The 17,777-nt window shown below is 46.6% G+C and overlaps 1 protein-coding gene across 1 annotated transcript in view; it reads left to right on the forward strand.

Moving 5' to 3' along the window:
- The first annotated feature begins 457 nt into the window (after positions 1-457).
- The window catches only part of DRC1 (dynein regulatory complex subunit 1), a 131,271-nt gene continuing 113,951 nt past the window's right edge, over positions 458-17,777 (forward strand). The window contains exons 1-5 of the mRNA XM_086966513.1: positions 458-686; positions 6,945-7,032; positions 10,991-11,103; positions 12,176-12,359; positions 12,852-12,989. Coding sequence (XP_086822639.1) covers positions 547-686; positions 6,945-7,032; positions 10,991-11,103; positions 12,176-12,359; positions 12,852-12,989 — 663 coding nt within the window. The 5' untranslated portion in view covers positions 458-546. The remainder of the gene's footprint in view (positions 687-6,944; positions 7,033-10,990; positions 11,104-12,175; positions 12,360-12,851; positions 12,990-17,777) is intronic.

Below are 17,777 nucleotides of genomic sequence, written 5' to 3' on the forward strand. Positions count from 1 at the left end.
GTGGCTGGCTCTGGGTGTGTGTGTTTGGCTCTGGGTGTGTGTGGTAGTAATTGCTGTCTGCTGAGCTCGTCCGTAGGGTACAATAGGTCTCACATTTGCGAGAAATTAAGCTATTGGCAATGTAAATGTCAATGCCATTTATTTATCTGTTTTCAAAACCAACACATAAATACAAATGTTGTCATTTACAATGCCAATAGCTCTAACTTTTCCAAAGGCGAAACCATTGTATTGTAAATGCTTGTTAAGAATTGTGTTTTAGGGCTGCATTCAGGTTGATACTGGTCTGCAGTTGGCTGAATCTAGTGTAATCACTTAGCTAGCACTACCAGCCCAACATGGCCGCCAATTAGGTGAAAATTCTCGGGTAGCCCTTTCTCTCTTTCGATTGCAATGCCTTTTCCACCAATACCGCGCGAGGCACTGAGTCCCTTCGTTGTTGCCTAGCAACGGAACGCCGAACGGTTCAAGCGCCAGCCACCTGCACAGCTGAGACAAGCCGAGCTCGCGCCAGTCTTGGAACCCTCGGAAACAGATACTGCAGCCATGAGCGGCGCGTATCCCCGGGCCTGGACGCAGCGCGAGGACAGCTCGGCAGGCGTTCCATCCATCGAATCCGAGGATCAGCAGGAGCGGCTGAAGGCCAGGCGCATGCGCATCGTTGCCCGGGTGGAAACCAAGAGACGGTGAGCGCGTGCCGGAAGACCCTGGATAGCGGGCGACCAATCACAAAGCACAGCTGCGTCCGTGGCAGCCAATGGGCGATGGCGGACATGCACCCTCTAACATTCCTAAAATAGAGTGGCATAATACAATATTTTGAAATAGAGGCAGTGGATAGCCATGTGTGGGGTCATTAGTGTTTGGGGAATGGGTACTTGAAGATATATCCTGGGTATGTGGAAGTCTCATCAGAGAGCATAGCTGCCAAGTTTTCAGTTTGCTTATGTGTGACATTCCCATGTGTGTAGTGGGTTTTTGTGTGACATTTCAAGCCTTATAAGTAACACCTTATTGTGAGTGAAATAAGACAGTTGCATCCATGTCAAGAGATCATTTTGAGAAATCTGACCTAATCTCGCGCCTCATGCGTGAAGTGACCCAGGGCGCTCTACATGAGACTCAGATACGTCTTTATTTAACAGGAGTTAGTTAGATGGTTTGCTCAGAATCACAGAATGTTGAGCCGAGGCTGGAATCGAAGTCCTCTTCTAAGGGTCTAAAATAGGCAGATCTGGTCGCTAGGCCACATCTCGTCCCGCCTTCTCCTACCTGTGCAGTCCTCCAATTAGGCCCCTCATTTACTGCAGTTTAGATTGAAACAGTTTTTGGCATATATTTAGAAGTTTAGTTTTGCAACTGGACATCCACAACTATTTGATACTATGGTTTGAGCAGGGGGTGATTTTTTATGTTACTTATGCAGGTGTGTAGTGTTGTGTTTCGGTCTTCACATCTTTGTAGTTCGCTTGGCTTGGATATGAGTTTCTGTGATTGTGGGATATTTACATATCGTAATATATCGAGAATCTTATACCTCCTTTTGAACACTATTGTCATCTTGTGGCTTTAGGAAAACAATACTCGGAGCTCAACTTTTATGCATCTCAGCATACTGATAAACTGGAACTACATTTTTTTTTCACACTTCAGGACATGGTTTGTTTGCGTGACAATCTCAGGCATTGTGGGAATATGATAACAATCACAGAAAATGCATTGTTCTAACACGAGATGCGTGACACTCAGCAGAGCTGAGAGAGGCCAGGGATTCTTTATTGGCTTAGACAATGACCGGCATCTTACAGTGAGGGTGACCTGCGGCTAATTTTTTAGTTTTCAGCATACCGCATTGAGCTTAAGTTTTGTTTTCTCTATATGCTTACAAATAATGCAGGCATATAGTAGTATGGCAAATCAAGCAGAAGTAGGTACATATTCAATGTTTATCTTGTTTCATGATTTCAAGATTTCACTTGAGATATCCCAGAGTGTATCACAATAGTCTTTGTTTTATTTCTTCAAGTACATCTTTATTCAATTTAAATGCTTATCAAAATGTACAGCTAGGCAACACGTGTTTCAAGGAACACACCTCTTCCTCAGGGCTTATGGTTCTTCTTTTTTTTTTTTTACATCAATTTGTTAGGTTTCGAATTCATGACAATCTTTTATGAATCACAGTATCCAAATTCTAAGTTGTCCTATTTCTGTATTAGCAACAGAAATGGTGTATCCATGACCTCTTTGTGGCTACGAAATTTTTAAAACTGATGTAAAAAAAGAACCAGAAGCCCCGAGGAAGAGGGCGTGTCTCTTGAAAGACATGTTGGGTAGCTGTACATGTTGATAAGAATTTAAATTGAATAAGGATAGGATGTGCTTGAAGAAATAAAACAAGACTATTGTGAGACACTGTGGGATATATCCAGTGAGAGCATGAAATAATATAAGAATTGAATATGTACCTCCTTCTGATGAATTTGGATTAATCATGTTATGTTATTTCGATTTGTAGAACATAGCTAACCACCTGTGATGGCATCCAGGCGCTAAGCAGGAGTGTATGCCTTATGGAACTCCTAGCTGAAAAGCGAGGTCTTCAGCTACCTCTGAAAGTTGAGAAGGGATGGGGATGTCTTTATGTGTTGCAGGAGGTCAATCCTCGACTTAGCGGCGATGTTGGATAAAGACTGTCCACTGGAACAGCTTTTGTGGATGCGGGGAACTCGTGCTAGGGAGAGAGATGCTGAGCGTAGTGGTCTGTAGGACTGGTAGAAGTGAAGTGGGTTATTGAGGTATTCAGGCCTGACATTGTTTAGGCCTTTGTAGACGTGGGTGAGTAGCTTGAAACGCCATTGTTTCTGTTATGTAGCAAGTGGAGCTTTCTCAGGTGAGGGTTGATGCGAGTGCTGCAGAGGATGTCCAGGATGAGTCTGGCAGTGGCGTTCTAGGCAGTTTGGAGCCTTTGAATGAGTTTGGTTGGAGATGCCAGCGTAAAGTGCAACGTCGTAGTCCTGTCTGCTGGTTATGAGGACTTAGGTGACTGTTCATCTTGTGTGCATGGGGAGCCACTTGAAAATCTTGCAGAGCATTCTTTGTATGAGTAAACAGAATGAGGACACAGCGTTCACCTGCTTGGACATTTCAAGTTTGTTGTCTGGGATGATTCCGAAGTTTCTTGTGTGATCTGTAAGTGTGGCTCTTAGTTGGTTACCACCAGGAGGAGTCCCATGGGAGCTCTTGTTCTGAATACCAGGATTTCTGTCTGTTCTGTGTTGAGTTTCAGGCACGTCTCCTTCATCCAGTTGGCCATGTTGATCATGCAGTTTGTAATGTTAGTTCTTGTGGTGTTGTTTTTATCAGTGAGGGAGAGGATAAGGTGGGTGTCGTCAGTGTAGGAGACCATGTTGATCTGGTGAGATCAGATGATGTGTGTGAGGGGCATTATGTAGACGTTGAATAAGGTCGGGCTGAGGGAAGATCTCTGGGGGACTCGGTAGATGAGCTGCTTATGTTCAGAAGAGTTGGGGGAGACTGACCCATTGGGCTTTATTGGAAAGGAAGAAGGCGATCAGTCTGAATGCAGGGCCTTGGATTCAGGCATCGTGGAGACTTGAAATGAGGGTGGCATGAGGTATTGTGTTGAATGCTGCTGAGAGGTCAAGGAGAATGAGAGCGGTGGTTTCACCTCTGTCCATGATGGTCCTGATGTCGTCAGTAGCTGCTGTGAGGGTGGTTTCTGTGTTGTGCTTGCTACAGAATCAAGACTGAGTGTTGTCTAGGAGGTGCTTCTCTTTAAGGTGGGTGGAGAATGACATGTTGATTGCTTTCTCCATGACCTTGGATGGTAAAGGCAGGAGAAAGATGGGTCTGTAGTTGCTGAGTTCAGCTGATAGTTTTATCAGGAGGGCTTTCATTTGGGTGTGTTATCAGTTGTCAGGGAAGATGATACTGTCAATAGATATATTGGTGATTGAAGTGAGGAAGTTGCTGATCAGGAATCTTCAAAGTTTGGAGATGTGGTGTGCGCAAGGGTCGGTGGGTGCTCCAGAGTGGATATTTTTCATGATTTGTCAGTGTATTTCGTCATGAGGGGGTTTCATTCCATCACTAGGTGTGTTGTGATGGTGGTGAGTGGTTGCTCTCTTATGTGGTCTTCTGTGGAGGGTTGGAGTTTGAGGTTGCTGTAGATCTTGAGTATTTTGTTGTGAAAGAAGTTGGAGGGGTTGTCGCAAAGGTTCTGTGATGGGGGTGATGGTGTTGGTTTGAAGTGAAAAGGTTTCTTGGTGCATTCGATAATCTTGTGTTTATCAATTTAAATCTGATTATTCTTAAAGTGTGCTACTCCATCCGTTACACTGTGTCTTTGTGATGGTTATGGTGGCAGCGGCGGGGTGAAAAATACTCCGACAATTTTGAAGAGTTCTCCGGTGGTGTTGGTTCAGGATTCCAGCCCCTGAGCAAGGGCTGCTTTCCTGGCTTCTTTGATCTGGATGTGGTATTTCCTGAGAGCTGCTTTGTAGGTGCCCCTTGTGGTGCAGTCACAGCTGGTTCTCCATCTTCTCTCCAGCTGTTTGTAGTGACTTTCGGAGTGTCCCAGGCCCTCCGTGTACCAGCGAGCTTGAGCATATGTTCTTGCTTCTCTGACTACCCTGCGAGAAGCTAGTGTGTCGGCCCAGTTAGAGATACAGTTGTTGGAGGCTCTTATGATGATTTGTAGGTAGCCTTGGGGTTTGGTTGGTTGGATCGGAGGTTGAGGGTCCAGTCTTCCGCTATCTTGCTCCTCCTGCGTCTGAGGTTGTAGGTGTACTTGGGTATTCTGGGGTGGTGTGCTTTGGTGTGGAAGTGTACGATTGAGGGGCCACTCTTCCTCTCTCTCTCTCACCCTCTTCACGCTCACTCTCACCTCCTTCACTCTCTCTCCCTCCTGTTCTTCTGGCTCCTAGCCTCTCTCGCTGCTTTTTTCTCCATTGCGCTTTTGCCTCCTCTTTCTGCCTTTCTTATCGGGTTTCTGCCTCTCTGTTTTAAGTTTAGCCTTTCTGCTTTTCTTGCTTTTCAACTCTCTATCATATATTAGTCACACTCAGTTGAAAAGGTTGCCCCATGTCTTTTCAAAATGTTTGTGCTTACTCAAATGTTAAGGTTTTTCCCAGATTAGCATGTTAAGTATGCATGTATGTATGTATGTATGCATGTATGAATGTAGTATTTACTTAGAACAAACTTGACTAAAAACCAGTGGAGCATTAAAGGCAAGGACACACTCGACTCATGGATACTGCTCAGGGTCTAGTGCTGTGGCACTGAGAGGAGGCACTCCCCCCCCCCCTCGACCCCCTCCCTCAGGTCTCATAGCTATGGCACAACACTGTGGGGCCTAGAGCCATCCCTGGGACTCCTAGCCATGACCCAGCTTTGCAAGGCACAACAGTAGGGGTGCTGTTCCCCTGTGAGTCGCGGCCCTGATTCAGGGCCCTGAGGCCCAGAGCCAGCTCTGTGAGGGCCAGTGGAAGGGTGCTTCCTACCTTGGACCTCACAGCCATGAACTAGCGCTGCAAAGCCCAGGGGAAGGAACCCTCCACCACCTTGAGCCTCACAGTCTAATGCTGTGAAGCCCAGAGGAAGAGAGCCCCTTTCCCTGGGCTTCACCGCTATCCGCATGTGCTGTCAGGCTTAGGGGGAGGGATGGCCCCAGCCATGGTTCAGCACTTCAAGGCTCAGAGGAGGGGACCACACCCCCTGGCCTGGTTTCCATAATCTAATGCTGCGAGGTCCATGGGAGAGGGGTGCGTGTGTCTCTCACTCGGTCGAGCCTCACAGTGGTGGGCCAACCTCCAAGGCCAATGGAAGGGCTAGGTCATGGCTAGAGCCCAGGGAGATGGGGTTCCCCTCCTCTGGGCCTTGCAGCTGTGAGACCCAGTGACAGGGACACCCTTCCTTGGGCCTGACAGCTACAACCCAGCTTTGTGAGACCCAGGGGAGGGTGCCTTCGTCTTTCTTTCTCAACTGGGCCTCGCAGCGCTGGTTCATAGGTGCCATGCCCAGGAGAGGGGGACTCCCCCGGACCAGGCCTAGCAGCCATGACCCGGTGCTGTACATTTCCATTTTAACCCTAAAATAATAAAAATTAAAGGCATTCCACCACCATGCACACTGATGATGGGAACTATTCTGATTGGCAAATGAGGTGCTAAATGGAGTGTTCCCCACAGGAGTTATTTTTGCTTTACTTTCCCTACGAAGAAAGTCATCCCTTCTGTGGAATCTGTACTTTAGGAGAATCCCAAGCTTTGGGGTGAACTCCTCCTCCCAAACTTGTAACTTTTCCCTTTTCACCCAAAGTTGAATCCAACCGTAGTTGTTTTTCTGTGAAATATCTTAAGGTGGAAAACACAAACCTTGTGCATGACGTCTCAGAAAGAATGCAGAAAGATGCCTGATTAATGATGGATGACTTTCTCTATGAACAATAATGCATCATGGTTGTATAAAGTCTGGAGCACCACCCTAGTCTCTTGAATTGAACGCATGTCTTGGATGAGACTAAAGTTGAAGGCCGGTCTTTGCAAGCTTGATGTTCATCAATGCACAGACTTACGATTCGTCTTATCGCAGTTGGCCAACAGTAGGGAGACACTAACTGTGTTTAATGCTCTTAAGATGTGGAGTGTACTTCGAAGACTGAGGCTCAGCAGAGTGGTAAGGCATTGCGAAACAGTGAGTTGAAATATATGGGTTATTAGAAATCAGTGAATACAGATTTGTTTGTGGCGGGCCTTCACAAGAAGCTTTATATTTCAAAGGATGAAAGGCAAATTTGCTCTATATAGAGAATTTATGCATGCCTTTTCCACTTGCTGTGCAGGATTGAATGTTAAATCTTCAGTAGTGATTGTGTGATAAGAATCTATATCTATCATCCTTCCCTCCCAACCCCCCAGGCTGGCGCTTGGAGAAGATCCGAATGCCAGGAAAGATGAGAAGGAAGACCTCACCCGGACCCATCAGCAGATAGAGGACAGCAGACTGGTGAGGACAAGGCTGCATTACTAGTTATTTGCGAGCATGAGTAGTTCATCGTAGGAGAGTCTCCATAGATTTAGAGTACACCACTCTTCAAAATTTTAAACACCTCCCTGAGCTGAGGAACCTTCTAAGCGCGTTCACATCAGGGCAAATATTCCCCTTGCTGAGGAAATCGTCTCTGAAATCTGATAATATCACTACACTTTTGTGTGTGATGTGTGGTTGTCAGATGAGAAGCAGGCTTGGTGTTGTCGATGCTTTGAGGGATCGTCTGTATTTTTTCATTAAAGAAGTTGTTGATAGCATTGTACTTGTCCTTTGGGTGTGGGATCGGAGGGTCAGGTAGGGAGTTGATGCAGTGCTTGTTTGCCTTGAAAAGCATTCTGCTCTCTTAGAAAATTCCTTGATGATTCTGATATAGTAATTGACTTTGGCTTTGGTGACGTGATGAGTTGTCTGCATGTTATTCGTGGAGACATTAGTAGCATTGATCATCATAAGTTCTGCTTATCTTCCATTTTCTTCCTGATTCAGAGTGTTTGGACTTGGCAAAGTCATTGGTATAACAGGGCGCTGAAGGGGTTGGCTTGCACTTGCTTGTTTTCGATGAAGAATGGGCGTTCACATAATTTTGTGGAAATCTATTGGAGCCCCTTAGAGTGGTGTTAACATCCGATGTGGAGATGGCAAGCTTTAGATTGTCAATAGAGATTTCTTTTCTGGATCCAAAGGTTTGTTGTACTCTTTTGAGTTGACCTTGATGAGTTGTTTGGACACTGAGAATAGTGATGTGGATGGTCCATCTGAGATGTTTGGTTGGTTTGCATTGGATGGGTGGGCATGTTGAGAAGACAAGGTCAAGGATGTGCCCTTTGCAGTGTTTGATTGGGTGACATGTTATGTGTGTTGTTGAAGCTGAGGGGAGTGTCTCTTGTTCTTTAATGCTTGAATTGTGGGAGGTTGAAGTTGGTGAGGATGGTGGTCTGCTGAACAGTGAGGTGGTGAGGAGTTCCAAGAGTTTTTCTATGAAGTCTTTGTTCTGTCCAGGGCACGTAGATGAGGTGAAAGATGGTTAACCGAGTGGCGGAGAGTGTGAACTGGCAAGTGGGGAGCTGTATAGAATTACGCGTTGCTTGTTTTCCTACAGGATGACAACGAGGCCTCCTTCCTTCTTAAGAGGATGGCCTTCAAACTTGTGGCAACATGGATGTCTACGATTTGTGGGGTTGAGCCATGTTTCTGTGATTCAGAGATTGCGGTAGGTGATGAGGAATGTGATGTCCGGATCATGAAGCACTGCAGAGCATGCAGTGATGCGCATGGGTTGGTGCATGTATTCGGTAGAGTGAAGATATGTGGAGGTCAGTGCGATGTGTATGAGGTTGTGTCTATGGTTGTCAAGGGGCGTTGTGATCTGGATGTACATGTGGGGTTTTAGTATGGGCTGATGGATGAGGCACAGGATTGGATCTACCTCGTAGACTGCAGCAGAGCAGGTTTTTGACCCAGATTCTTTCTGGCTCTAATAGGTCCAAATAAGTAATGCCCTTGTCAGTGCCTGACCTTTGCGGGGCGCCCTGATGAGTTGATATGAAATAGTGGGGACGCAGGAAGTGATCCCTTCCAGTCAACATGGATACTGAAAAATCATTGATGTCACTTCCTCTGGAGATGGATGTTGACGAATGAGGTCTACGTGTCTGACTTCTTTTTAAGATGTGCTTTGGCAGGAAACCAGTGCTGTCACTTCCTGTAGAAAAAGATGTTCTCGAATACCGAGTTACCATTTGTTGTGGAGATGGATGTCACAGACAAATCTGCTTGTGATGAAAGTTACTTATCTCTGCGTTCATTGGCTTTTGTGCATGAATGTAGACTAAGACACGGTTTTGTAACAGACTGTATGTGATGAGCCACGCTAGAAGCATCATTTGGAAGAGCGTTGTACATGCAGATGAAAGCCTTAGGGAAGTGAAGTGGTGTGGCTCACTGGTTAGAGGCGGCAGACCCGAGAGCAGAGGACGGCCCGGGACCAGGGTTCGATTCCCGGCGCGGCAGGTTTCTGGACCAGGGTCAGCGGACTCGATAATTCTCTCGCCTCGGTGCCCACTCTGATCAGCGATCACACTCGGCAACTCTGGGCATTAGCTTGCCTCATCCTCACTAACGGCCCCACCAGACCGCCGGGGATGCCTGGTCTCACCCTGGAGATACCCATTAAGGGACCATCTCTCAGGGAAGCCAGGAAGGGTTTCGCAGCGGTCGAAGCGCCTTGGGACCCTCCGGGTAAGTAGTGCGCTATATAAATGCCTATACATTTACATTTAGGGAAAGTGCCGGCTGGAGTGGGGAGAGTGCTCAATAGTGAGGTTGATGCCTTTGAGAAAGTTTGGTCTGGATTTGTTGTGAATTTCTACCAAGGCAACCTGACCATTTTCACACTTTGGTAAAAAGGAATGCCGGACACCCTAAGCATAGTTGCTCTTCTCCAACTCCTGATTTTCAATTGGTTTCCAAGGATGAAGTGGAAATCTACCAGTTGCTGTCTGTCCTTCTGGCAATAAATCTTGGCAGTGGCCAAGAACAAATCAGATACTTGGCACACCTGGTACTCCTGTTCTTGCAAAGAGCTGCACAAGACTCTTCCCCGATGGTACTGTGTTGGTGAAATGACACGTTTCAGCTGTTGGAGCTTAAATGTTTGGCTGCGTGAAGACACCAAAGACAGAGAGGACTTTCAGTCAAAAGGAAGCCTCTCAGTCAGGGTCTGAGTTCCTTGGTGATTTAAATCATGCATGTTTCCATCCTGTAAAGGCTAGAAAGATAGTTCAAACTATTCCAGAACCAGAGCGGCCAGCTACAACAAATGGGACACCCCCAAGACCTTGGGTGAAGAGCAAAAGCTTCTGTGTTTTTCTGAGGCTGGTGGTGGGTAGATTTGTATCCCTGGGGTAATGTGGAGGTTGGGGTTGGTGCAGGCTCACCGGGGATATTATCCTGAACTCCTCCTCCACTGTCAACGCTTGGTTAATGGTGGACTCCGGCAGCTGGGCTGCAAAGATCCTCTGGCTCCTTGGTAACTTACTCACTGAGTGCCCCCTCCCTGCCGAGCTTTGGTTCTCTGCTATTCCTCCAAATCTGGAGGCTTCCTCCTTCTCTTGGACAGGGCAAGTTCTGCCCTGCCCGGGCGCTCGTAAATGACTGAGCCACACACGGAGGGTCGTTTTGCACGTCTTTATTCATCAGCGTGTAAACGCGAACGCAGCATTCTAACCTGTATTTCCTTTCCCAACATTCCAACGTTCACATAATCTGTCTAGGAAGTCTATCAACGTGAACTAAACATTCTAACCTATCTTCCCTTTCCCAATATTACAAGGTTCACATAATCAGTCTACGGAGTCCATCAACACAAACTCAACATTCTAACCTGTTGTCCCTTTCCAAACATTCCATCTTTCACATAATCAGTCTACGGATTCCATCGGAGCCAATAGGGTTCTGTTACTTGTAACTTCCAAGACACTACAATGATCAAGGTTCCTACAGAGTTTAAATGAAGACTGTACACACCCTCGGCTAGAAGGGCCAATATTTACTTCACTTTAGGGTCCTGGAGGTAGCCACTCAAGCGCTTTCCTTTGAGGTTTTTTAATCTCTCTGTCTTCCTCTTTCTGTCTCCTCCTGTGCCCTCTTTCTCTCCCTCTCAGTCTTCTGTCTCCCCCTCTCTCTCTCTCTCTCTCTCTCTCTCACCTCCTTTACCTCGCTCTCTCTGTATATCATTCTCCTGAAGCAAACTGTGTGTAGCTGAATGAAGCTCTAAAGATATTTATTTATGCATTGCTATATATTAGGCTGTTTCCCATTTATGCCAGAACTATTATTGCATCAGGGCTCACACCTATGAATCCAACGGGGATGTTTAATTTCCTTTTCCTATCTCCTGATTTTCTGATCCTAGAGATTGAGAAAGCTGGTCAGTGATGGCGTCCAGTTAGTGACCAACATTCAGGTAGCTGCAGATGGGAGGGAGGCCCAGCGGAGAGCGGAAGAAGAGGAGCTGAAGCGACAGCGGTAAGATGTGCATTAGGACTGTCAGCATCTCACGGCTGTCTTAAGACAAGCTCTTCCTTTACACTTACTGAGAAAGTCAGGCTTCTTCAGCTAGACAGCCCTAGACCTCAGGCCAGCGGCTCATAATCTCTACTCTATAAGAGCTGGCGAATCACTACACCATCTGCTCATGATGCTAGGGACAGTGACCAGACTGCTTAAGGAAGACTTCCTGAGCTTTCACTGGCGGTAGGCATCTAAAGACACTTATGACTGACAGGAGACCATCTCCTGTTCTTCATTTGCTCTGAGTATTCTCCAGTCCTGCACCCAGCGCTCCACAGACTGGTCTGTTGACTCAGACCTTCCTCACTGCCTGCACCCAACCAGCAAAGGAATTCCAACCCTGGCATTCCCAAGGCTGATATAGCAAGTACTTTAAAGCATGCACATCTGGGAAAGATCTATTACTGGAGAAGAAAATGTTGCTCACCCAAGTGCTTGAACTAGTCCAAAATGTCCTGATTTTTTTTTGTCAAATCTGTTTTATTAGCATTTTATATTTTTCAAAATACAGTGCAATATTCAGGTATCAAAACATGACAATCCAGTCCCATCAGGTCAGTGTTGATATATCGCATGTAACCATGCTGACATTAACATATATGGACAGTGTATGCACTTTGGTCTAGTATATACACGCAGGGGCGAGTCCCGATGTCCTTTGGCGTGTTATATGACTGCCTGTCGGTCCAATCATGCACGAAAGCATATTCACAGGGTGAAACCCACTACTGCGCACTTACGCTCAGAAATGACATTAATCCAACAGTTAATGCAAACATTTAAACTATCCAAAATACTGATGGCATTGTGGATACTGCCCATTCATTGAATGGCTCCTGTAATATATTTTTTAAAAAGGCGTACAAGGACTGAATGACTTGTTTAATAAAACTTTACGTTACAGTGTACCAAGAATGATGATAAATAGTCAAATGCATGTGAATCTAAGAAAGACATGAGGACGAAGAAACAGTGGTTGCATGTAACAAACTGCTCTGGCTTCACAAGCATTATCATTTGATTTCAGACTCGATAAACTGGAACATGAGGCCAAGGTGAGTTTGGAGACATTTGATGACATCACCAACAAATGGGTTTCTGCCAAGAACAGAGAGATCCCTCAAGATATTTGGGAAGTACTCAACATGCAACAGCAGCAATGTGCCCGGCTTATCGAGGAGAAAAACAAGCTCATTGGTGAACTGCAGCAGGTAAGGCTCAAACCCCTGGTGTTCTGGTGACGGGAGCAGCCCTTGATGCTGCTACAAGATAGTATGGATCCCTCAGTGCCTGTCTGTCAGTACATACCCAGCGGAGGGCAATCTCCTGACCTTTTAAGTTTGTTTAGCATACATTGAAAATAAGCAATGCTTACGTCATACCTGTGCTCATAGGTCTAGAGAAGGAAGTCTTTGGGTCAAGTCCTCAACCAGCACTTGACATTTTGTGTGATAGGGGGTGCACTTTTGTATGTTCTAGGCGTGCAAATTACTTTCTCAGCAACTTTTTGAACAACTATGTGGACCAGTGTGTGAAACAAGTATGCCAAAGTACGATAACACGTGTTGAAAATGACAATGTATCATAAGTGAACAACTTTTCCAAGACTTTTCTCAAATCTGTTGTTGAACTGGAGACAAACTGCCTTCCGTGAACCTCTGTGCGTTCATGTAATGTGAATCCTGCCTTTTCTTCCTCTAAAGGAGCTCAAGAGCAAGGACGACCAGTATGTGAAGGACCTGAAGAAGCAAGCAGAAGACATCGACCTGCTGATAGAGCGCATGGAGGAACAAATACGGAACCTGACCAAGACCTACCGGGAAGAGCTTCTGCAGACTGAGGTACTCTTGGTGTCGGAAGGATTTAGGGCATGAGAGTTTTCACACAGTTCTTAAAATATACCACTTTTCTCAATTTACAAATTCTAACATTTTCCTTCTAAAGTAATAAGTTGAAATGTTTAAAAGGTCAACTATAAAGGAATTCAAAAATTAGGGTGGTTATTGGCATAACAGATCAGGAAAGTATAAAGCCGTAGTGTGACTTTTTCAATAGAAACCCAAAACTGGGAGTCAAGAGACACATTTTATTGTTACTTTACGTAGGTAAACTTCTGGGAAAATTGACCATGCAATAACTTCAAGAATTTGCAGAATCTAACAACATAATGGATGGGAAACAAGCGAGTTTCTGTCCAGATCAAGTAGGTGGTCCTGTTGGCACTCATTGATCTTCACCAGCTCATCGATGAAGGAGAAACTGGCGTGCTAGTCCTCTTAGACTTGCAGACTGCATATTATACCACTGACAACAACATCCTGTTTAAGATCCTAGAAGTAGTGGGTGTCACCAAAATGGCCACCAAGTGGTTAAAATCTTTCATTTCAGGGATGTTAGAAATGGTATTTCTGGTTGGCTAAGGCTTGCGCCTAAGCCAGGCAGAAACCACCACTCTAGTCAGGGCAAGGGAGTTACACGCCAAAGATAACCTCTACTCACCCCCTTGGTAGTTTGGCACGAGCAGTCAGGCTTATCCCAGAGACAATGTGTAAAGCGTGTGTTCAACACACACACAGCACCAACACACTAGGCACATCACAAAAGGAACTCCACACAAGGTTATATATGAAAATAGCCTTTGTATTATCATAAACACATTAAAATTATAATCACACAGTATACACTGTGCCAACTGGCACTAGGCAATATTTACAGGGGATTATATACACTTGACAGGGCCAATTGGGCACTGTCAAAACCATCACAAAGTAAAAATAGTAAATGTAGAAAACAACCAGTAACTACTGGCAAAACACTGTACTCAGCATTATATCCTGCCACATAAATCACATTATGCCATAAGCATCACATTAGGCGTAAAACTCATTATGCGCCAATCTCATAAGCACAAACATATTAGGCAATAAATCACATTTAGGCATAAGCAGCATAGACACATTATGCAATAACCTCACAACGACCCCCTGGCCAACTGGCCTTCTCAGAGGGCTTAAAATGCCCTATGTCCCAAATTTCAGGGCGTGCTGCCAATGCAGCAGAATCCAACAGTGCGCAATTGCGCTGATCTAAATGTGGCAGCTGCCGCTAATTGCTGTACAGCTGTGCAAGCAAAAATGGGGGCACTGGCACTTAGGACACTGGCCCTACTGTGCCGCTTGGGAACTCCCCTCTGGAACTCCTCCAAAGATTAGCCCAACCGTTGCAGCTGCTCAATGTCATGCGGGGCAGCTGTGGCAATAAATGTAGGCTCAGGCATTCCCTGTGCTATGTGGGCCCCACTGGGACTTTCTACACAAGGACCACTCCCACGTTGCAGCTGTCCGTCACGGCGGTACAGCTGTGAATAAATCAAAGAGGCTCTGTCACTTCTGTGCCTCGGTGAGAAACTATGGGGGAAGGCACCAACAATGTGCCTCGACACACCTCCCCCCTTCACCAGGCTCCCAACTTAGCCCCACTCACCGGGCTCTCTCTTGAGACGCCTCCGATCTCCTCTGGTACTGCTTCTGGCACCCACCAGGCTTTGTGGAGCCCCCCTCACCGGGGCTCCTCTGGGCAATGAAGTTGCGGCAGTGCGAGGGCACCATCAGTGTGCCTTGGTCGCCCCTCCTCTCGGGCCTTTTTTCCTTTCTCCCGGTCTTCTCAGGTGGCCCTCCGGACGCCGGTCACCCTGGCAGACTTCCGGGCAGCAGGGCACATGCGGGGACCCCACTAGCACAGGGGGGGGGGGCCCTCCTCCTCACACGGACGGTCGGGTTGCTGCGTTGCTCCGCCTCTTCCCTCACCAGCCGGCCATCAACTTCCTGCTCTCTGCTCCGCTCAGAGTCAGGCAACGTTGCCTGTCTTCCTGGCCGGCCACGAGCGGCGGCTTTTTCTCGGTCGCGGCAGTGATTCTTTTCTCCTTCAGGAAGTGCGGGGTGTGCTCCCGCCATACAGCACACCACAACGCGGGGTGGGCACCCGCCAAACTTCCTCCAAATGCGGGGTGGGCACCAGCTGTAATTAAACACTCAAAATGCAGGGTGGGCACCTGCTCTCCTGGCCTCAATGAGGGGTGAATCCCCACGTCAGGATTCCCTCCCAATAAATTGCAGCTCAGTGCTGCAAATCACACGTGCCCCTCTCTCCTCAGGCAATTAAAATACAGCGCTCACGAGGTGCTAGAAGCCACAGTCAGCAAAGTTGTAGGGGCACACGGCTGGGCCCAGGCAGGTCAGCTCACAGGGCCCTCCAGCAGGGAGGCAGTCCCTTGTGGCACTTCCTCCTGGAGCCCAGCAGCAGCAGGCCCCCTCAGCTCAGGAACAGCTCTGCCATCATCGGGTCACAGCCCCTATATTTATATTAGACAGTCCATTGTCTGCAGTACAGGGTTTGGAGGAACCAGATGCAACTGGTTCAGGTGGGACTTAGAGCACTTTGTTTACAAGGCTTCTTTTCCCCTTTGTCAGGTGAGGGCTCGGTGATCAGACACACCACAGGGGGCGGAGCCAGCATTTTACAGGCTGGGCACAGACCTACTCGGGGTCAGGGGAATACTCCTCCCACTACTCCCAATGGAGATGTCACATTCAGCCTAGTGCTGACTCACCCTGCCCCTCCTGGAGCCACACACACCTCCCCACTCCTGTCACTCAAAAGCCAGACATGCAATTCGCATCAGGCAGGCAGACACATAGCACACAGAAATGCCAACTTCTAAAAGTGGCATTTCTAAAATAGTTATAGTAAATCTGCGCAGACCATGGCACAGCATTTATTATTACCATTCCAAATATACTAAACTTGACCACGCTGCTCCTCTCATATCAGGAATTATCACTGAAACACATATCAGGGAATCCCCATGCATTCCTATGGGAGGGCAGCCCCACAGTAGTGAGAAACCTAAATGGCTGTTTGTCACTACCAGGACATGTCACACATTTAAGGTACATGTCCAATCTTTTACCTACAATGCACCCTGCCCATAGGGCTAGCTAGGGCCTACCTTAGGGGTGATTGTCTTGCAGGAAAAGGGGGGGTTACAGACCTGGCTCACACTTTAGGTGCCACATCTCAGTGGCAGTAACACAGCTCGCACAGGCTCTGCAATGGCAGAGGCCTGAGATAGGTTTGAAAGGCTACTTTGGGGGGTGGCGCAATCAGCGCTGCAAGCCCACCAGTAGCATTTAATTTACCAGCCCTGGGAATATGAGATATCACTTTACAAGGGACTGACAGGTAAATTAACTAGGCCAAACAAGTGTAGACCAATCTTACCAAATGTAACACAGAGAGCGCACACACTTTACACTGGACAGCAGTGCTAAAGTGCCCAGAGGCCTAAAACCACCAACACCATGTCAGAGAAAAGGCTACGAGAAAGGCAAAAAGTTTAGTGATGACCCTGCAAAAAGGGCCAAATCCAACAAGGGAGATTACAAATGGTCATTCTTCTCTCGTACTCTTTTGGGTATATGACGTCCACTTGGAGGTCGCACAAGTGTCAAACCTCTCGCCATTTCTGATTTACATAAACAAGCAGTATTGTCTTCAATTGCTCCTCCGAGCAGGGATACATTTTTACATGTATGCTGATCATATTCCGCTTATCTTTAATGAGCAATAGTCTCACAAATGTCTAGACCATTAACAAAGCCTTCACTGTGGTCAGGGAATGGATGGATGCCCAACAACATCACCAAGAGATAAATTCAACCTATACTGAAATCTTAATTTCCTCTGCTTCATCAGTCATGGAATGGGACAAGAATTTGTGGTCAAATATAAAGGGCTGCGTCCCAGGTCCTTTGACAGTGGTGCAGAATTTAGGAGATCTATTGAACAGCTTCCTAGAAGTCCAATCCATTAAATGTGCCCCACACCCTTTTCTCCCACCTTCACCTTCTGAAAAAGGTCCTTCTCTTTATTGATCCCTCTTTGCCGACATAGTCAACGCTATTGTTGAGTCTCATCTTGATTACGCTAATTCACTCTAACTTGAATCTCCCGGCAAAATCTTGTGTCGACTTCAAATTGCTCAGAACGCTGCGACGAGAATGCTTACAAAAACCATTGGATGATCGCATATGAGACCAGTACTGCGATCTCCACAATGGCGATGCATTGGATCTAGCGTAGAAACTTTTTGTTATGTTACGTAATGTGAATTTGTAGAGCGCGGCTAATCTCCTGTGAGGGTATCCAGGCGATGAGTAGGGCAGGCCTGAGGGGGGAGGAGGAGATAATGACCTAACAGTTGTCGCTAAAGCCCTACACCTAATTTCTGGCAAATAAACTTTCCTTCTATTAGCTATCACTCTCCCTCGGATTGGCAAACTAATTTTGTTTGTGCCACTAGGACCACAATGCTCACTCTTAGAGGCTTTTCAACAGCAGCGGGCAAACTGAAAAACTCTTTACCTTTCAGTTTTGGGACCAAAACAAATCTTCTGTGTTTTAGATGCCAGCTGAAAACCTGGCTTTTTAATAAATAAGTGTTTACCTTACGACCTTTTCCCATATCACTGGTAGGTTTTAAGGTTATGTCTTCCTAAAACATCACTTTCTTTAAAAATTAAGGGGCAACCCAATAACCCTGGAGCCTGGGATAAGTAATAAAGATACAA

The sequence above is a fragment of the Lissotriton vulgaris genome, chromosome 4_1, assembly GCF_964263255.1.
Source record: "Lissotriton vulgaris chromosome 4_1, aLisVul1.2, whole genome shotgun sequence".
In the NCBI taxonomy this organism is placed as follows: Eukaryota; Metazoa; Chordata; class Amphibia; order Caudata; family Salamandridae; genus Lissotriton; species Lissotriton vulgaris.